The 20,226-nt window shown below is 38.6% G+C and overlaps 1 protein-coding gene and 1 long non-coding RNA gene across 4 annotated transcripts; both read right to left on the minus strand.

The window, feature by feature from the left end:
• Positions 1-4,644: 4,644 nt before the first annotated feature.
• Positions 4,645-11,973, minus strand: sqstm1 (sequestosome 1). Of its 3 annotated transcripts, none has more exons than XM_030145935.1 (8): positions 11,683-11,973; positions 8,676-8,771; positions 8,293-8,570; positions 8,045-8,213; positions 6,585-6,653; positions 5,726-5,871; positions 5,359-5,554; positions 4,645-5,109 (listed from the first exon to the last, which is right to left on the minus strand). In XM_030145935.1, the coding sequence occupies exons 1-8, from the start codon at positions 11,849-11,851 to the stop codon at positions 4,946-4,948; spliced, it is 1,287 nt and encodes a 428-aa protein (XP_030001795.1). In that variant the 5' UTR covers positions 11,852-11,973; the 3' UTR covers positions 4,645-4,945. The 3 variants fall into 3 exon arrangements, with proteins under 3 accessions (XP_030001795.1, XP_030001797.1, XP_030001796.1); XM_030145937.1 differs by lacking the exon at positions 11,683-11,973 and adding an exon at positions 9,932-10,042; XM_030145936.1 differs by lacking the exon at positions 11,683-11,973 and adding an exon at positions 9,416-9,447.
• Positions 8,789-10,073, minus strand: LOC115427397 (uncharacterized). Its single transcript, XR_003936485.1, has 3 exons — positions 10,036-10,073; positions 9,519-9,726; positions 8,789-9,415 (listed from the first exon to the last, which is right to left on the minus strand). It is a non-coding gene; the product is annotated as an uncharacterized LOC115427397 (long non-coding RNA).
• Positions 11,974-20,226: the final 8,253 nt, after the last annotated feature.

A 20,226-nucleotide genomic window follows, 5' to 3' on the forward strand; every position in this document is an offset into this window, starting at 1 on the left:
CAAAATGTTTCACAGATCTGGAGGCAAAACATTCACAACTACAGTATTATCACAATAAAATGTTCAATATCAAAATTAAGTAAAAACTAAAGAAATCCAGAGGAAAAAAAAACATATTGCCATAATTATCATTTAAACAGTTATCACAATTAAATTATCAGCTTTCAAAGCTTTATCAGCTCTAATGCCAGGGATTCGTCTGCTTTATTTTCTTATTTAGAATTTGAGGATATTTTTTTCCTGTTCTATAAACTTCTTCAAGGCCTTTTCCAGTCATGATACAATCACATAATAAAAACTGGGGGATTTTATCCGTTCTTCATTGCAATTTTTTCTGGAATATAACTTTTTGGTCAAATTACACGTACATTATTTGACCTATTCTTCAGTATTCATCTCAGTTTTCTTTTAGTTCAACCTCCCCCTCTGTAAAGTCACTGCAGCTTGTTAAATCATGGCGTTTTGTGGTAAAAAGAATGAAAAACAGATTTAAACAGTGCCTCCTTAGTCGCTGCATTTCCAAATTCCTGTTTACAGTGTCGTGAACTCATAAAGATCAGGCTTTTATTAAATTTTGGCACCTTTGGAAAGATCTTAGCTGTAAAAACAGAGCCTAGACTGCCCCCTGGTGGTCAGTCAGTACAGGACTCTACTAAAATACAGGCCTTTATGTCTGACAGCAAGTAAACATAAAGCCAGATGTGTTTGTCAGTTTTATCTCCTAATGTTTACAACAACTTGATTTGGTCCATTTAAGTAGATATTTTTGTTCCTATCATAAGGTTTGTTATGAGACATGATACGATTGTGGTCCAGTGTAAAAGTCCTGTTACATTGTGTTTGTTGGTTTATTATAGTTCTAATGTCCATACATATGCATTTGTCTCTGCATTTAGACCTAATCTGATATATGTATGTATGAACAGCAGGATATATGTGATGTATGAACAGCAGGAAAAACTACAGTTTCAGGGTAAAAACAGCTTCTATAAACCAAAGTGGTCGTAGTTACTGTGAGCTCCGTTTGTACTTTAACAAGTCTTTAACCCTTTTGTTCAGACAGTATGACATTTATGCATTAATATACTGTTTTATACCAGGTTTCATTCAACACATGTCAGATGTTAATAACTGTTTGTGCTGCATTTTGTCATGGGGTCAGAGGTCAAACTAAGTAGTGACTTTAACCTTGACAACTCCTTTAGCTCAGTTTTTGGTCTGTTTTTTAAGGCTGTGTTCATATTTTATGAATTTTCTTGTATCTGAAGATAGAAGACTAACAATAAAGTCTATTCTGATTTGCAGAAAAAAAAGAAAATCAAGGAAAAAACAAGAACATGGTAAACAAAGGCCACTCACAATAAAAATTTAAAAAAAATAATAATAAAATGGCCAGAAGTCCAAGATAAGCTCAAAGAAATCGAAATAACTGGATTTCTACAGAAAAGCAATTTTTTTTTTTGTTTTGTTTTGTTTTTTTTTTTTTTGGGGGGGGGGGGGGTCCGCAAAAAGGTTAAACAAAAAGAAATCAAGTTTTCAATTCTCAAAAATTGATCCAAGTAAGCATTCTTCCAATAACTCACCAAAACCCATCTCGGGCATTTCAGTTTAGTTTTCCTCACTTCAGCACAGTTTATTCCCCATCTTTAAACCCATCTCCTTCCAAACATGCTAACTTTACCTCCGGTACCGGCGGCGGGTCTTCGGATACAGACGACGTCACATCCCGTTTGAAGTCCATTTTCCATCGGTTCAGACATACCGGGAGCTTGTGGAGTGAATAAAACAGGTAAATGCCGCCTAAAGCCACACGCATTCACCTCAAATCCGAGAAAACCAGAGCTAGCAGCGGCGGATTGACAGGAAGAACGCCATTGTTTACTTCCGGATCCCGCCATTTTTTTAATTTTAATTTTAATTTTTAGAAACAGGGGCTGATGTGATTGGCTGAGAGCGGGTAGAGTGGGCGGGATTGATTATTGATGTATTAATGATGCTAGTATTTATTCATTATTATTTTTGCTTGTTTTTATGAGAGTTTTTTTTTTTTTAATTATTCTTAAGCCTGACATTTGACTGTTGTGTGCATTCATTTTTCGCCAGTAAAAGAAAAAAACTCACTACTGTGTCATTAAATGCAAAAAACTTTTGTAAAATAAATACTACTAGAATGAAAAGTTTAACTACGCTGTTTAAACACTTGATATAAAATTGTATTTCAACTGAATTTAAGATAATTTTAACTGTTTTACAGCATTGTTATCATGTGACAGCCAAAGCTCCGCCCCTTTCAGTTTCCATGGCACTCATTGGGATGAAACTGGAAGTCATTGGATTCAATGATGGGATAGAAGTATTGTTATGATTCTGTGTAAATTACTCCATTATTTCTACAAATAAGATTTGGAAGTTTACACATATGTTTCCAAGTAAATTAAGTGTGAGTTTGTTGCAAAACTGTTGACATATCAGACTGTGATAATCCATAAATATCAAGATTTAACACATCAAAGTCATGGAGGTGACATCATTGTAACGGTCTTTGTCCACAATCTGTTCAATTTGAAAATGGAACAATTAACCCCAACCAGAACTCTTAAACCAGACCAGACCCGTTAAACGTCTTTACCCTATAAAAGCATTTGTATCGTATTTGCTACACCAGGTTCTGAGACCTTTATCTCATCAATAAGATCAATACTTTTCTTAAAAACTAGTTGTATATGACCTAATACGTGTTTTCTGCCCCTTGGTGGATTATTGTCCCACTATGGCCAATGGAAAGGCTTTTCAGTGTGTCCACTAACGATAAATCATCCAAAACACATTTTGTAGGAAAGTCTTTGTCAGTTTTCAAAAAGTTACATTAAGAAGAATATTTATGTTGTTATTCAGTTGAAAATCGAAAAACATAAAAAAAATATTGAAATAACGGTGCCATGAAAGTGAAATAACAAGGACAAAATGATATGGCAGTTTTTTGGGGGGATTATATTAAAAGGGATACTAAACATTTCAATACCAAAAAAATCTGAATTTTGTGGCTAGTTTTTAACAGGTCAGGTTTTTACAGGGCTAAATACTTTTCCCTCTCGCTCTTAAAGTTCAAGGAAAAGTATGTCGCAGTAATGACAAAAAGCTACAAAGGCAACACAAAACAGCCCATTAAACCCTTATTAATGATCTAAAACACTTTAAAAACATAAATGAAAATCTAAAAATGACCTTTTATGGAACCCATTCTGTAGTGTCATTACTCCACCACCAGAGGGCGCTCAACCACCTGGAACATCTAAACACTGACTTAAATGGGCTCTTCTGCTTCCTGCTGTTAGTACTTGCTCTCAAGACTTTGATGTTTTGTTTTTTCTCTCTTTAATATTGACAGGACTTGACCTATCAGTGCTTTGGGATTTTTTTTCCTTGTATAAATAAAGTTGTATTCAACAGAGTCCTGGTCCTGTCAGTCATTCACACCTGTACATAATATATTCTGTACATGTTTATTCTATTTTCCCTTCTGTTCTTACGGTTTTGACTCTTTTTTTTTTTCTTCTCATGTGTCTCTACCATATTTTATTCCATTTGGTGTATAAATATCCTGACATTAACAAACAGGTGTCAGAAAACAGGTAGAAAGTAAGGTTTTAAACATTGTTTTTGCAGAAAAAATATCTACAATGACACAGCGTCATGTCACGTTCTAGTGGCATCATGAAAACTGAACCGCCCTGAAGATCTACAGTCCTGGAAAAAATGATTAGACCATCCAAAGTCATGAAAAACAATGGTTATGTAATCCAGTCTTAACTCCTGTGTGTATTGTGACTAAAACAGACAGAAAAGAAAACATGGAATGAATAAAAGCACTGTTTTTGTCAGTACAATGACATAGATACTGATGGAAAAACTGAAGTGATATTGGATATTATCAAGTAAACATGTTAAATGGATAGATATCAGCTCTGAAATTAAACTACTATAAGCTATTTTTGTTATATTTCTCCAAACAAATGTACCTTTAGTTGTACCAGGCATTAAAATGAACAAGAAGTGAAAGAAAACAAGGGTTGTCTAAGAATTTTTTCCATGACTGTATAATAAAAATATTGTGGACTTGGAAGATTTAATGTGTCACATTTACAGTCGTTAAATAATATCACATTGAGTGAGATTTAGTGTTTCACATGGCTTCAAAAGTTAACTATTTTTAATGTTTATTTAATTCAGAAAATTCATCAAATTTTCAGCTACAAAATGTCATTACCTCCGCCAAGGAGGTTATGTTTTTGCCAGGGTTGGTTTGTTTGTTTGTTTGTTTGTTTGTCTGTCGGTTTGTTTGTCTGTCCGTTAGTGTGCAACATAACTCAAAAAGTTCTGGACAGATTTGGATGAAATTTTCAGGGTTTGTTGGAAATGGGATAAGGAAGAAATTATTAAATTTTGGTGGTGATCGGGGGTGGGGGGGCCCACGGGGGGGGCCACTGATCAGCCTTGGCGGAGGTCTGCGCTCTCCGAGTGCTTCTAGTTCCAAATAGTTTCATTTGCTGTAGTGGTCAATATTTTAACATTTCTGGAACATTCATTAGTTATAAATTCACTAATTATGTAGTACTTCTGCATTATTACCTATTTATTACCAAACTATTCTTATTTTCACCATTTGATTACTGTTCTGCAAAGTCAAACAGCTTCTTTATCTTATGTTTATAACAAACAGTCGGCAGGTTCTTTGTATGTTTTTAATATTCAGGAAGTTTAACAGAAACTTCAGCTTCTAGTTGATGAAGACGTTAAAGTCATAAAAACAATCAAATCAGCGGTTAATGAATATGTATTGAATACAAAGTAGTAATTACCGCGTACAATTACAGAACAATTAGAGACTCTGATTAAAGATACTATCTGTGTAAATGTATGACATCACTCCACACTGATGATGTCATCAGGGCTTTTGTGGGCGGGGCTGTTTGGCGTACTGGATGGCATCGAGTGCGGCGCCGATGTCGAAGCCTTTGGCCTGAAGGAGGCGTGTGAGCCATCCGCCCTCATCTGTGAAACCCATCGACAGCATCTGAGACAGGGACTCCACCAGGCGGGGGTTGGCCTCTGGGGGCACAGGTCAAAGGTCAGAGGTCAGATCAGAGAATAAAACTACGACTGACTGACACAAACGTAAGGAAAACAGTTAAACTGATCTGAAACAGTATGAAATGAAGGAGTTTGGTTTTCCTCCAGGGAAGAAGAAGGAAATGTCAGAACAGAAACAATAAAAAGTGACAAATGTTGACGAAAATGTCCAAACATCCTGTTGAATCCAAACTGACAGACGACAGAATGAAGCCCATGTGGACTCACCCTGAGGCAGATGAGGGTACAGCGCCGCCTCTCTCAGTCCTGATGGTCCCTGCTGGGCTGACGGAGGCCCCCGGTCCTGGTCCTGGACCTGGACCTGGTCCTGGTCCTGATCCTGCAGGGACTGCAGCTCTCCGGTGGACGGGTCAACCTCTCTGCAGCTCAGGTCGGTCCACTCCTCATCCGAGTCTCTGGAGACCTGAAACACACCAAGTCAGGTTTAACCCTGGACCAGATCTCAGATACAAGTCTACATGGTCTTCTATTCAATGGAGGACACATTTATTTATTTATCATTTGGGTTTTTTTTTTTTAAATTTTGTTCATTTTCTAGTAGGTGGAGGATAAAAAAAACACTTGATGAACTGACTGCTGGTCCCTCTTTGGCTCCACCCTCCTGGCTGGCTCCGCCCCCTCCCTCTGCTCCTTCCATCTCCACATCGCCATCACTCTGAGTGGGCGGAGTCACCTTGGTCCTCTGGCCCTCGTGTTCCACATCGATGTCCACGTCGATACCTGAAACAAAATGTGAAAAAAAACATCAAAACTCACATTGAAACCTGAAATAAACTGAATCAGACACATTTCACTTGGTTTGGTTTTTCCTCCAATGTTTAATTAACAGTGGTTTTGTAAAATATCAGAAGATGACAAAAAATTAGCGAAATAACCAACAAAATAACTAAGTAATTAGCAATGTAACCAAAAAAAGACCAAATTGAACAAAATAATCATCACAATGACTCAAGATGCAAAAGATGTCTAAGAAAACAGCAGAGATGACCAAAAATAATGAGCACAACGCCCCCAAAATGACCAAAGTATTCAATGAAATGACTAAAAATGCAAAACATAAAAAACTAATCTTAAAAATTACCAAATTAATCTCTAAACTGAACAAAAATAAGCAAAACCGACAAAATAATCAAAAAGAAAATAACTAACAAAAACACCAAAATGAACAAAATGAGTCGTTCATTCTTTCATTTGAACTTTTTCAGCTTCAGTGAAACGAGGCTTTTCTTATAAATTGAATTGAATATTGAATGAACACCTGAAAAACTTAAACTGTGACTTGTAGTCCCTAAGTTTAGGAAAAAAAAGTTTAAATGTGATTTCTTCTTCTTAAATTAAATTTTTTTAAAAAAAATTAATATTTTAAAACTTCTTCTCTGCACGTAAAACAAATCAAACACCTGAGATTAAAACTGAACAGAAATCAGACTGACCCAGTGGACTCAACATGGCCGCCACGCCCTCCCCGATGTTCTTCAGGAACTCCACGTTGGCCTGAGACGCTGCAGGAGACGGTGTCACACAGAAAACATGAGTTCAAACTAGAACCTGATCCACCTGATCAGACAAACGACTGAAAACTGACACAGAATGGAAATAATGGAACATAAAACCTGACGCCTGAATGAAAGGGAGAATAATGTCACTGTTGGATGGAAACCTCTTATGTCCATGACAGTTATATTTGAGGAAAAACGATGTATATTCAAAATCAGGGGTGTCAAACTCAGTATAGTTCAGGGGCCACATTCAGCTAAGTTTAATCTGAAGTGGGCCGGACCAGTAAAATAATAAGATAATAATATATGAATAATGTCAACTCCAAACTTTCCTCTATGTTTTAGTGTGAAAAAAGCAAGACTACATTATGAAAATGTTTACATCTACAAACTATCCTTCAAAAGCATGTGAATAACATGAACAAACTGAATAAATAAGTGCAATTTTAAATTAATTTTAAATTATACTTTGTTTTTTCTTGCTGATTATTTGACTGTTGATGTTTACACCCAACTGACTCTGTAAAGCCCTTTGAGATAACCTTGTTGTGATATTGGGCTATACAAATAAAATTGAAATTGAATTAATGTAAATACATGAAAATGTTTCCATTTAAAAAGAGAAAAATTTGGAGTTGTGAGTATTTACAGGTTATTACCGTAGTATTTTACTGATCCGACCCACTTTAGATCAGATTGGTCTGAATGTGGAAACTGAACTAAAATGATTGTTAATGTCTTAGTGTAATTTTTGCATTTCACACACTCATCCAAAGGGCCAGACTAAACCCTTTGGTGGGCCAGATTTGGCCCCCGGGCTGCATGTTTGACACCTGTGTTCTAAATAAATGAATGGAGTTAAGAGATGTCATCACAGGCCGTCATGGGTTAAATATTTCTAAAACCATCAGGCCAACGTGAAGACTGACCAATAGAATCGCTTTATGACCAAATTAAAAAAAGACCAAAAATGGACTTACGAGGTTTCAACCCCGACAGCAACGAAATGCTTCTCTGTGTCTTGTACATTTTTCAAGTATTTTTTCGTTAGTTTTCTTTATGTGTTTTTTTTTTTTTTTTTTTACTTGTTACTGAAGTCATCCCATGGTACAATGAGCGATGAAAACGAAGGCTCTGATTGGCTGATAACAGCTCACATTCAAAATTGAAAGATTTTTTTTGGTAAATTCACCAGATGCACAGAACAAACAGAGAATTGAGATACTGTTTCTTTCTCACCTTGTTATTAAAATGTATGCAATTTTTTTTTTTAAAAAAGAGGTAAAAATAGAATAAGAATAAATAGTTGTATGAAGAATAAACTGTGATGGAATTCAAAGTGTACGTATGAATCTGTTTACAACAGCAGCATTAGTGCAACAGTGCATACTGACCAGAGGGGGCGCTGCCATTGGGGCCAGGGGCAGCAGTAGAAGGAGGAGGAGGAGCTGTGGAGCTGCTGGAGGCTCCAGGGCGGTCCTGGTCCTGGTTCTGGTTCTGCTCCTGGTTCAGGTTCCACATGCAGTGTCTCATCCTCTTCATCCACTTCCCCCGAGGAAACCACTGAAGGCACACTTCACGTTAAGTCACACAGAGACACACCCAGAGCCCCGCCCCCTCCTTTTCCCATCATGCCTCTCACCTGCAGCGGGTGCCAGATGGGCAGCAGAGCGTGCTCAGTGTGGATCCCTTGGGCCTGGCAAGAAGAGCACAGGTCGTAGTTTGGACACACCGAACACTTGAAACGCGTTCCCATCACGGCGCCGTTGCACCCGTCGCAGGTCACGTTAGGGTGCACGGCGGGGGGCGGGGCATGGTGAGGGGGCGGGCCGTGAGGGGGCGGGCCATGAGGAGGAGGGGGGCCAAAGGTAAAGGGAGGGAAGGCATGAAGAGGGAAGTCCCGACGGTGCTCCTTCTTCTCTGTTTAAGAAACAAAACATTATGTGAAACAAAATAAACATTTGATGGATTCACCGTAAACTGTCTCGCTTGTTTGTTTGTTTTTGTTTGTGTGTTTGTTTGTACCTTTGATGTAGAGGCGGAAGGTGGCATCCTTCACACAGGCCAGTCCCATCATTAGCTCGTCATCAGAGGAAAACGCCACCAGGTCTCCATCCTCATCTAAAAAAAAACAAAACAAAAAAAACACAGCGACATCATCATCAGCATGTTGGTCTCCATAGCAACGTGACATGTAACATCACACTAAAGAAAGTAAAAAGTAAAAACCCTGTGATTTATCAGTGCATCTGAACCTTTATTTAATTTAACTGTTGTATTTGGTGGGAAAAAAGAAATCAGCCCATGGTTATTTTGGGTCAATACTGTGATGGGTTTTGACGGTTACACGTTGTAAAACATCCACTGTCACTTAGAGTCTGAACCAGAACTGCTGTAGTTCAGAACAGTCCTGATCCTACTGGACACTGGGACCGTCTGACAGTCCTCCACCTTGTGTTTCAGGTTCTACCGGTCTGGGATTGTTCTCAGATGAGGTGAAATGTGAGGCCACTCCTTCAGAAAAGCAGCTGTTTGTCCAAGTGTTGACAGAGGAACGGTGTCCTAAATGTTCCAGAACCCTGCAGGTCCAACACACCCAAGCCCACCAGGTCCAAACAGATCTGATGAAAAACATAAACCCCCGACACCACGGACTGTTCCCACACCGTTGAGCTCTGAAGTCTATATTTTCTGTGTTTTTCTTCAGTTTTACCTGTGTAGCAGGTGTTGAAGTCTCTATTTTCTATATTTTTCTTCAGTTTTACCTCTGTAGTAGGTGTTGAAGTCTCTATTTTCTATATTGTTCTTCAGTTTTACCTCTGTAGCAGGTGTTGACGTCTATATTTTCTATATTGTTCTTAGTTTTACCTCTGTAGTAGGTGTTGAAGTCAGTATTTTCTGTATTTTTCTTCAGTTTTACTTCTGTAGTAGATGCTGAAGTCTATATTTTCTGTATTTTTTCTCCAGTTTTACCTCTGTAGCAGGTGTTGAAGTCTGTATTTTCTGTATTTTCTTTTGTTTTACCTCTGTAGTAGGTGTTGAAGTCTGAATTTTCTGTATTTTTCTTCAGTTTGACCTCTGTAGCAGGTGTTGAAGTCTATATTTTCTTTGTTTTTCTTCAATTTCACCTCTGCAGTAGGTGTTGAAGTCTATATTTTCTGTATTTTCTCCAGTTTTACCTCTGTAGTAGGTGTTGAAGTCTATATTTTCTGATTTTCTCCAGTTTTACCTCTGCAGTAGGTGTTGAAGGCTATATTTTCTGTGTTTTTCTCCAGTTTTACCTCTGTAGTAGGTGTTGAAGGCTATATTTTCTGTGTTTTTCTCCAGTTTTACCTCTGTAGCAGGTGTTGAAGGCTATATTTTCTGTGTTTTTCCCCAGTTTTACCTCTGTAGTAGGTGTTGAAGTCTATATTTTCTGTATTTTCCCCAGTTTTACCTCTGCAGTAGGTGTTGAAGGCTATATTTTCTGTATTTTCTCCAGTTTTACCTCTGTAGTAGGTGTTGAAGTCTATATTTTCTGTATTTTCCCCAGTTTTACCTCTGCAGTAGGTGTTGAAGGCTATATTTTCTGTGTTTTTCTCCAGTTTTACCTCTGCAGCAGGTGTTGAAGTCTATATTTTCTGTATTTTCCCCAGTTTTACCTCTGCAGTAGGTGTTGAAGTCTATATTTTCTGTGTTTTTCTCCAGTTTTACCTCTGCAGCAGGTGTTGAAGGCTATATTTTCTGTATTTTCCCCAGTTTTACCTCTGTAGTAGGTGTTGAAGGCTATATTTTCTGTGTTTTTCTCCAGTTTTACCTCTGCAGCAGGTGTTGAAGTCTATATTTTCTGTATTTTCTCCAGTTTTACCTCTGTAGTAGGTGTTGAAGGCTATATTTTCTGTGTTTTTCTCCAGTTTTACCTCTGTAGTAGGTGTTGAAGTCTATATTTTCTGTATTTTCCCCAGTTTTACCTCTGCAGTAGGTGTTGAAGTCTATATTTTCTGTATTTTCCCCAGTTTTACCTCTGCAGTAGGTGTTGAAGTCTATATTTTCTGTATTTTCTCCAGTTTTACCTCTGTAGTAGGTGTTGAAGGCTATATTTTCTGTATTTTCTCCAGTTTTACCTCTGTAGTAGGTGTTGAAGGCTATATTTTCTGTATTTTCTCCAGTTTTACCTCTGTAGTAGGTGCTGAAGTCTATATTTTCTGTGTTTTTCTCCAGTTTTACCTCTGTAGTAGGTGCTGAAGTCTATATTTTCTGTGTTTTTCTCCAGTTTTACCTCTGCAGTAGGTGTTGAAGGCTATATTTTCTGTGTTTTTTCTCCAGTTTTACCGCTGCAGAGGTGTTGAAGTCTATATTTTCTGTATTTTCTCCAGTTTTACCTCTGTAGTAGGTGTTGAAGGCTATATTTTCTGTGTTTTTCTCCAGTTTTACCTCTGTAGTAGGTGTTGAAAGCTATATTTTCTGTATTTTCCCCAGTTTTACCTCTGTAGTAGGTGTTGAAGTCTATATTTTCTGTATTTTCCCCAGTTTTACCTCTGCAGTAGGTGTTGAAAGCTATATTTTCTGTTTTTCTCCAGTTTTACCTCTGTAGTAGGTGTTGAAGTCTATATTTTCTGTATTTTCCCCAGTTTTACCTCTGCAGTAGGTGTTGAAAGCTATATTTTCTGTGTTTTTCTCCAGTTTTACCTCTGTAGTAGGTGTTGAAAGCTATATTTTCTGTGTTTTTCTCCAGTTTTACCTCTGTAGTAGGTGCTGAAAGCTATATTTTCTGTGTTTTTCTCCAGTTTTACCTCTGTAGTAGGTGTTGAAAGCTATATTTTCTGTGTTTTTCTCCAGTTTTACCTCTGTAGTAGGTGTTGAAAGCTATATTTTCTGTGTTTTTCTCCAGTTTTACCTCTGTAGTAGGTGCTGAAAGCTATATTTTCTGTGTTTTTCTCCAGTTTTACCTCTGCAGTAGGTGTTGAAGTCTATATTTTCTGTGTTTTTCTCCAGTTTTACCTCTGTAGTAGGTGTTGAAGGCTATATTTTCTGTGTTTTTCTCCAGTTTTACCTCTGTAGTAGGTGTTGAAGGCTCCGCTGGTCAGGTGACTGAACACGGTGGCCGTCTTCCGGCTCAGGTATTCGAAGCTACAGGTGACCTCCTGGTCCACGGTGAACCTGCGGATCTCCTTCACCGCCTCGTCCTTCCCCAGTAGGTAGGCCTTCACCGTCACAGACATGTCAGCTCCACTCGGTTTTCCACGGTTCGGCTAAAGTCCTCCCGTTCCAGGTTCGTACGGTAGTTGCTCTGTGACGCAGCCACAAATCCGTTCCTTTATGTTTACTGTTTACTTCCGCATCCAGCGTCATGACGTCGCTGCCCAAACGCGGCCTCTCATTGGCCCGTCCCAGGAAGACCTCCTTAAGGCGGAGAAATGACGAAGCACTTTCCAACGGGGAATTCCGCCGATTACTCACGTGACCTTTCGGTGTCTGTGCAAAAGTTACGTGAGAAAAATCCTGCATAGTCATCATGATCATATTATATAATAAAAAAATATGTACAGTATGGCGTTAACATGAATATACGGGAAAAAAAAGAGAAAAAAATGAACAAAATAATTAAAATATTGATCAAAGGTAAGAAAAAAAATGACCAAAAAATAAATAAAATGGACAAAATATTGACCAAAAATAATAAAAATGGCAAAAAATAATCACTAAAATGAAGAAAATTCTGCAAAATTACTGACAAAATAACCAAAAACGACACAACCAACAACAACATAACTGACAAGATGACTGAAATAACTGAAAGGGCAACCAGAATTAATGATCAAAAAGACCAAATCACTCACCAATGAACCAAAAAATGTAAACAACCTATAAAAGAACAACAAAAATAAACAAAATACCTCACCAAATAAATTACCAAATATGAGCAATATAAGCAAAAAAAAAAAAAAAAGAACAAAATATCAAAGAAATGGCTCACATAAGTAACAAAATGGCCAAAATAATCACCATAAAGTCTAAAAATGCCCAAAATAACTAAAAAAAAAAAAAAAAAAAGGTTAGTAATTCCCAAAATATTCCCTAAAATAAACATGAGCTACATAACTGACAAAATACAAAAATATTTACCAAAAAAAAGTATTAAATGGTCAAAAAATGAACAAAACACCTTGTTAAATTACCAAATACAAACAGTATAACCAAGAAAAACACCAAATAGAACAAAACAGCTGACAAAAATAACAAACAAAATGACCCTAAAAATTTAACAAAAATAATACATTTCGTAAGTAAATATGAATATAACAACAACAAAAAAAGACCAAAATTTAAAAAAAAAAAAAAAAAAAAAACAAAAACTAATGCACAGCTGAATAAAAATCTGTGTGTAAAGTGACGTCTGTATTATCACTACATAACAACACAATAACTCCTGGACATAAAGTAAACAATGTCTCATTTCAGATTATATTTTTTCCATCCATTTAATCTGAAGTCATCATGTTGTCACTTAAAACCCTTGTATAAAAGTAAAGCGTGTCGTTAAAATAGTTTGATAACATGTCAAACCACTCTTGTTGTTCAACCCTCATTGTTTTACCTGCAGGTTTTGTCTGTTATTAACACAAACAGAAAATTGACACGTTTACTGACATGTTCTCAGATCAGTGATGTGTTTCAAGTGGTGATGGACTGATAACATTAAAGGAAATAAAACCCACAAAAATATTCAAAAAAAGAAAATCCATCAGATTTGTTCTTGCACCAACTCTTATGTAACGACGTAATGAGTGTGACGGGGTTTATTCAGTAAATAAACATGTTGAGTGAGAAAATCTGTTTTAGAAAAGTTTTGATGGAATACACACCGAGGCCACAGTTTTAAAGCAGATGTTGAGCTTTATTTGACGTCCAAACAGACCCCTTCTACGCTTTAACTCTGATACTTGGGACCTGTGGCTGTTTGTTGGTGTGTTTGTGATCACATGGACGTTTTGTTTCTGCTGGATCTGAGTTCCACTGATGGGACTTTACATTCCAGGCCTGATCTGAACTCAGCCCTTCAGTGACTCATTCAGGGACTCCCCTCAGCCAATCAGCAGCTGAGTCTCGGGTGAGCTGACGACGACCTGGCCGTGAGTCAGAGTCACAAGACGAAGCAGAAAAAACAGGAGTTGACGCCCCACAACACATCACTCTGACACAAACGCAAAACCAACAAAGGAGATTAGTTTAACACGGAATGAAAACACACACCTGAACATAATCCATCTGACTGACACCCAGCAACGACAGAACAAACACAAACCCACAGTAGAAACAGTAGAGAGAGTAGACACCCACAGTAGAGACACAGAGTAGAAACCCACAGTAGAGACACAGAGTAGAAACTCACAGTAGAAACAGTCAGTAGAGACACACAGTAGAGACACACAGTAGAAACCCACAGTAGAAACAGTCAGTAGAGACACACAGTAGAGACACACAGTAGAAACCCACAGTAGAAACAGTCAGTAGAGACACACAGTAGAAACAGTAGAGAGAGTAGACACCCACAGTAGAGACACAGAGTAGAAACCCACAGTAGAGACACAGAGTAGAAACCCACAGTAGAAACAGTCAGTAGAGACACACAGTAGAGACACAGAGTAGAAACCCACAGTAGAGACACACAGTAGAAACCCACAGTAGAAACAGTCAGTAGAAATAACACAAACCTAATACTAGAAAAGCCCCCCCCTCACAATACCACCAAAGTTTCATCATTTGTTCCTTGTGCCAGCGTCAACATTTTCTGAAAATTTCATCCAAATCCGTCCATAACTTTTTGAGTTATCTTGCTAACAGCCAAACAAACCCCGGTAAAAATATCACCTCCACCGTCCTTGGCAGAGTTAATAATTATTATTATTATATTCTCATTACTATAAATGTATGGATGTAATTTCTGTCTGTATTTAATGAATATAAACATGTGTCCATGAAACATTCTGATCAATTATCAATAAAAAAAACTCAATCAGCTGGATTTGGAGGAGGTGCATCGCTGTTTAATGTTGGCATCAGAAACAACAGCACAACCACAAATAATGTCAGCACATCCAGAACAACAACAAGGGTGAAACATGCTGAGAAGGGAACTGTGATGATGTCATCAGGGGGCGGTCCTTAGACAGCAGTTATCCACTGAACATTTCTGAAGGTGAAACACCTGAAACAGGTAGAACAAAAAGAGGAATAAACACACAGACACACACTTAACAGGCGCCTGCCTGCAAGATAAGTCAAAAAGTTATGGACGGATCTAGATGAAATTTTCAGGAAATGTTGATACTGGCACAAGGAACAAATGATTACATTTTGGTGGTGATCGGGGTGGGGGTGGGTTTGTATATAAACCCCCTCCCATTCTAAATATTCTCAGTAGGATGGAAACCGTCCTCCTGAAGTATTAGACACACTGCAGGAAGGAGTGTTCTATTCACTGAAGCACTTCCACATTCAAACACAACAGGAACACCAAACAGATGTTAGTCTGGATTCTGTTAAAGCACTGCAGCTAACGAGACGTCCAGCTACGACAAACACCTGAAGTACATATATGTTTAAGTCCATATATATTTCAGTCCATATATATATTTAAGTCCATATATATTTAAGTGCATACATATTTCAGTCCATATATATTTAAGTCCATAAATATTTAAGTGCATATATATTTAAGTACATATATATCAGTACATATATATCTAAGTGCATATATATATTTAAGTGCATATATACATTTCAGTGCATATATATTTAGGTACATATATATTTCAGTACATATATTTAAGTGCATATATATTTAGGAAGATATATATATTTAAGTACATATATTTTTCAGTGTATATATTTTTCAGTACATATATATTGAAGTGCATATATATATTTTTCAGTACATATATATATTTAAGTGCATATATATTTACGTGCATACACTATCGGTCAAAAGTTTTAGAACACCCCAGTTTTTCCAGAATGTCATTGAAAATGATGCAGTTTAATGTCTCAGTGTACTCTGAAATTAAAGCATAGAACAAATAAATAATTGAAGTTAAAAAAGAAATCATGGAATCAATTTAGAAACCAAAATGTATTCTAAACTTTTGACCATCAAAGTAGCCACCTTTGGCAGATAGAACAGTTGAACACATTCGTGGCATTCTTTCTACGATGGAAGTCACATGTTCTACAGACAGTTCTTCCCAACTATGTTGCAGAAGTTCCCATAAATGTGGAGCACTTGTAGGTTGCTTTGTTTCTCTCCTCTGTCCAGTTCATCCCAAACCAGCTCCATGGGGTTTTAGTCTGGAGACTGTGCTGGCCATTCCATGTTTTCAAGCGGACCATCTCATTTCAGATTCAGAAAACTTTCTTTATCCCATACGGGCAAGTCATTTGCAGGTTACCACAGACATCAGCCCACATCCAAAGTGCAATGTGACAAACATAAATAAACCAGTGCACAAATACAGGATTATTGAAAGCAACTACAAATAAATGCATTTAAATAATCAACAATAAATAATCAATAAATACCAATGCAGACTAAAAGACCCTATTGGTTCTGCTAATATTAAAAAAAAAAAAAAAAACAACAACAAAAAAATCATATAAAATGACTAAAATGGCTTCTGTTTTTTCTTCAGGTAGTTCTGGCAGAGCTCAGACTTTCGTTTTGGGTCATTCTCTTGCTGTAGGATGAACCCCTGACCAGAGGGTAGTGCATGGCACAGCCACAGAATGCTGTGGAAGCTGTTTGGGTTCAGGGGGCCTTTCACTCTGGACGAGTCACCGACCCTGGATCCAGCAAAACAGCCCCAGACCATCACACTTCCTCCTCTATGTTTGACAGTTGGTGTCACACACTGAGGAACCATCCTTTCACCTACTGGACAGTGTACATACGACCTGCGGGATGAACCCAAGAGTTCAAATTTGGATTCATCAGTCCAGAACACCTTCCTCCAGTCTTCAGTAGTTCCACTGGTGCTGTTTCATGGTCCAGACAAGCCTCTGTTTCTGATGCTGAAGTCTCAGCAATGGCTTTAGCTGCAACTGGACCCATCAAACCTGCAACTGGAAGTCTGCTGTTCCCAGTGTAAACTCATCTGTTCAGTCCAGTGTTCCCAGTGTAAACTCATCTGTTCAGTCTGTTCAGTGTAAACTCATCTGTTCACTCTGTTCAGTGTAAACTCATCTGTTCACTCTGTTCAGTGTAAACTCATCTGTTCACTCTGTTCAGTGTAAACTCATCTGTTCAGTGTGTTCAGTGTAAACTCTTCCTCTCTTCCTCCTCCTCTCTCTTCTCTCTTCTTTCAGCTGTTGTCCTGTCAGTCTCCTCTCCTCCTCCTCTATGACCTCCTCTCTTCCTCCTCCTCTCTCTTCTCTCTTCTTTCAGCTGTTGTCCTGTCAGTCTCCTCTCCTCCTCCTCTATGACCTCCTCTCTTCCTCCTCTCTCTTCTCTCTTCTTTCAGCTGTTGTCCTGTCAGTCTCCTCTCCTCCTCCTCTATGACCTCCTCTCTTCCTCCTCCTCTCTCTTCTCTCTTCTTTCAGCTGTTGTCCTGTCAGTCTCCTCTCCTCCTCCTCTATGACCTCCTCTCTTCCTCCTCCTCTGTCTTCTCTCTTCTTTCAGCTGTTGTCCGGTCAGTCTCCTCTCCTCCTCCTCTATGACCTCCTCTCTTCCTCCTCCTCTCTCTTCTCTCTTCTTTCAGCTGTTGTCCTGTCAGTCTCCTCTCCTCCTCCTCTATGACCTCCTCTCTTCCTCCTCCTCTGTCTTCTCTCTTCTTTCAGCTGTTGTCCTGTCAGTCTCCTCTCCTCCTCCTCTATGACCTCCTCTCTTCCTCCTCCTCTGTCTTCTCTCTTCTTTCAGCTGTTGTCCGGTCAGTCTCCTCTCCTCCTCCTCTATGACCTCCTCTCTTCCTCCTCCTCTCTCTTCTCTCTTCTTTCAGCTGTTGTCCTGTCAGTCTCCTGTCCTCCTCCTCTATGACCTCCTCTCTTCCTCCTCCTCTCTCTTCTCTCTTCTTTCAGCTGTTGTCCTGTCAGTCTCCTCTCCTCCTCCTCTATGACCTCCTCTCTTCCTCCTCCTCTCTCTTCTCTCAGCTGTTGTCCTGTCAGTCTCCTGTCCTCCTCCTCTATGACCTCCTCTCTTCCTCCTCCTCTCTCTTCTCTCTTCTTTCAGCTGTTGTCCTGTCAGTCTCCTCTCCTCCTCCTCTATGACCTCCTCTCTTCCTCCTCCTCTCTCTTCTCTCTTCTTTCAGCTGTTGTCCTGTCAGTCTCCTCTCCTCCTCCTCTATGACCTCCTCTCTTCCTCCTCCTCTCTCTCTCTTCTTTCAGCTGTTGTCCTGTCAGTCTCCTCTCCTCCTCCTCTATGACCTCCTCTCTTCCTCCTCCTCTGTCTTCTCTCTTCTTTCAGCTGTTGTCCTGTCAGTCTCCTCTCCTCCTCCTCTATGACCTCCTCTCTTCCTCCTCCTCTCTCTTCTCTCTTCTTTCAGCTGTTGTCCTGTCAGTCTCCTCTCCTCCTCCTGTATGACCTCCTCTCTTCCTCCTCCTCTCTCTTCTCTCTTCTTTCAGCTGTTGTCCTGTCAGTCTCCTCTCCTCCTCCTCTATGACCTCCTCTCTTCCTCCTCCTCTCTCTTCTCTCTTCTTTCAGCTGTTGTCCTGTCAGTCTCCTCTCCTCCTCCTCTATGACCTCCTCTCTTCCTCCTCCTCTCTCCTCTCTCTTCTCTCAGCTGTTGTCCTGTCAGTCTCCTCTCCTCCTCCTCTATGACCTCCTCTCTTCCTCCTCCTCTCTCTTCTCTCTTCTTTCAGCTGTTGTCCTGTCAGTCTCCTCTCCTCCTCCTCTATGACCTCCTCTCTTCCTCCTCCTCTCTCTCCTCTCTTCTTTCAGCTGTTGTCCTGTCAGTCTCCTCTCCTCCTCCTCTATGACCTCCTCTCTTCCTCCTCCTCTCTCTTCTCTCTTCTTTCAGCTGTTGTCCTGTCAGTCTCCTCTCACTCCAGCTGTTTTCTGTCCTAAACTCTTCTTCTTCTTCTGTTGTGTCTGTGCTTCTTCCAGACCTCTTCTGTCTGCATTTCCAGTCCAGTTTCAGTGCCTTTGGATGCTGAAGGAAACTGGACTTCCTGACACCTGGACTTTCTTGGACATTTCTCTGGAGGACACACCTCCATTTTTCCCTCTTCTGATGCTCTGTCTCTCTTCTCTGGTTCATTCCTTTTCCTCTTTTCCATTTTTACAGTACCACACTCCTTTCTTCAGTCCAGTCCTGTTCCAGTACTGCTCCATGGGTCTGGTACCACAGTGTGTTCCACACTCCTGTTCTGCAGACACAGGGGGTGGAAGGAATTCACAAATGTTGGGACACCTGCAGGAATTGAACCACCAACTTTCCAGACTTGATCAACCTCCATTGCTGCAGAACTGCTTTCAGTTGTTCACCCATTTCTTGTTCGCTGAAAAAGGCCTTTTTCTATCATTCTGAAATGTACATTATTTTTCAGTTTTCTTGAACCTTACCTTTTTTTTTTTTTTTTTTTTTTCTCCTCTGGCAGTTCACCGCTTACCTTTGTACCATTTACAGCTGTTCATTGGACTGGAACTGCTGGAATTTCAATACAAAACTGGAAAAATTGGAGTGTTCTAAAACTTTTGACTGGTAGTGTGTATATTTAACCCTTTCATGCATAGTGGTCACTACAGTGGACTGCTATTATACATCTGTTCTCTAATATATTCATGGGTTTTGTTGTTTTAGTTCCATATCAGTCAACACAGTGGACGCTTATGCACCATCTCATACACTGACATTCATACCAGTACTGTAACTTTGCTTTACCTGATAAACCTGATCTGTAGTGACATGTTTGAGTGTAAATCAATTGCTAAAAAAATTGGGAATATGAGAAAACATCAGATTAGCTGCATTAAAAATATTTTGATTTTATAGTTTTCATACAGTATATCACTTTCTGATATTGCATTCCTTCCTTCAAAAATTAAACACATGGTGTCCAACGGAGTGGACATTTTTGGAACTCCACAAAAAATTATGAAGGTAGATTTGTTTCTTTATTGCTTTAACCAAAAAAAAATTCATAAAAAAAAAAAAAAATCAATAAAAAAAAAAAAAAAAATCACTTCAATCAAAGAAAAACGTGTTCAAAGGCAATTTTTTTGGGTCGTTTTTTTTTTTTTTTTTTTTTTTTTTCCATTCAAGCACTTTTTTATTGAAATTTTTTTTAGTTAAAGCAATAAAGAAACAAATCTACATTCATAAAAAAACAGGTTTATTAAAAATATTCAATTGCATTGTTTTTTCATGCCTAAAGAGGAATAAAAACACTCAAGAAAAAAATCTCAACTAAGGTTCTCATAATTCATGCATGAAAGGGTTAAGTACATAAATATTTCCATACATATATATTTAAGTGCATATATATTAAAGTACATATTTATTCAGTGCATATATATTCCCTTCTGTCTTGAGTCTGTTCATGCAAAATGAAACGCGATTAATACAGATTAAAAATAAATTATATTTAATTGTGATTAATGTAAATT

This window comes from Sphaeramia orbicularis, chromosome 10, assembly GCF_902148855.1.
Source record: "Sphaeramia orbicularis chromosome 10, fSphaOr1.1, whole genome shotgun sequence".
Lineage (NCBI taxonomy): Eukaryota > Metazoa > Chordata > Actinopteri > Kurtiformes > Apogonidae > Sphaeramia > Sphaeramia orbicularis.

Excerpts from the sequence above, each read along its gene's own strand:
- sqstm1 (XM_030145935.1), bottom strand. The coding sequence starts at position 11,851 with ATGTCTGTGACGGTGAAGGCCTACCTACTGGGGAAGGACGAGGCGGTG. Across the intron at positions 6,654-8,044 it reads CAATGGCAGCGCCCCCTCTG|CGTCTCAGGCCAACGTGGAG; the intron begins GTCAGTATGCAC and ends CGTCTCCTGCAG. Across the intron at positions 5,872-6,584 it reads GGCCATGTTGAGTCCACTGG|GTATCGACGTGGACATCGAT; the intron begins GTCAGTCTGATT and ends ATTTTGTTTCAG.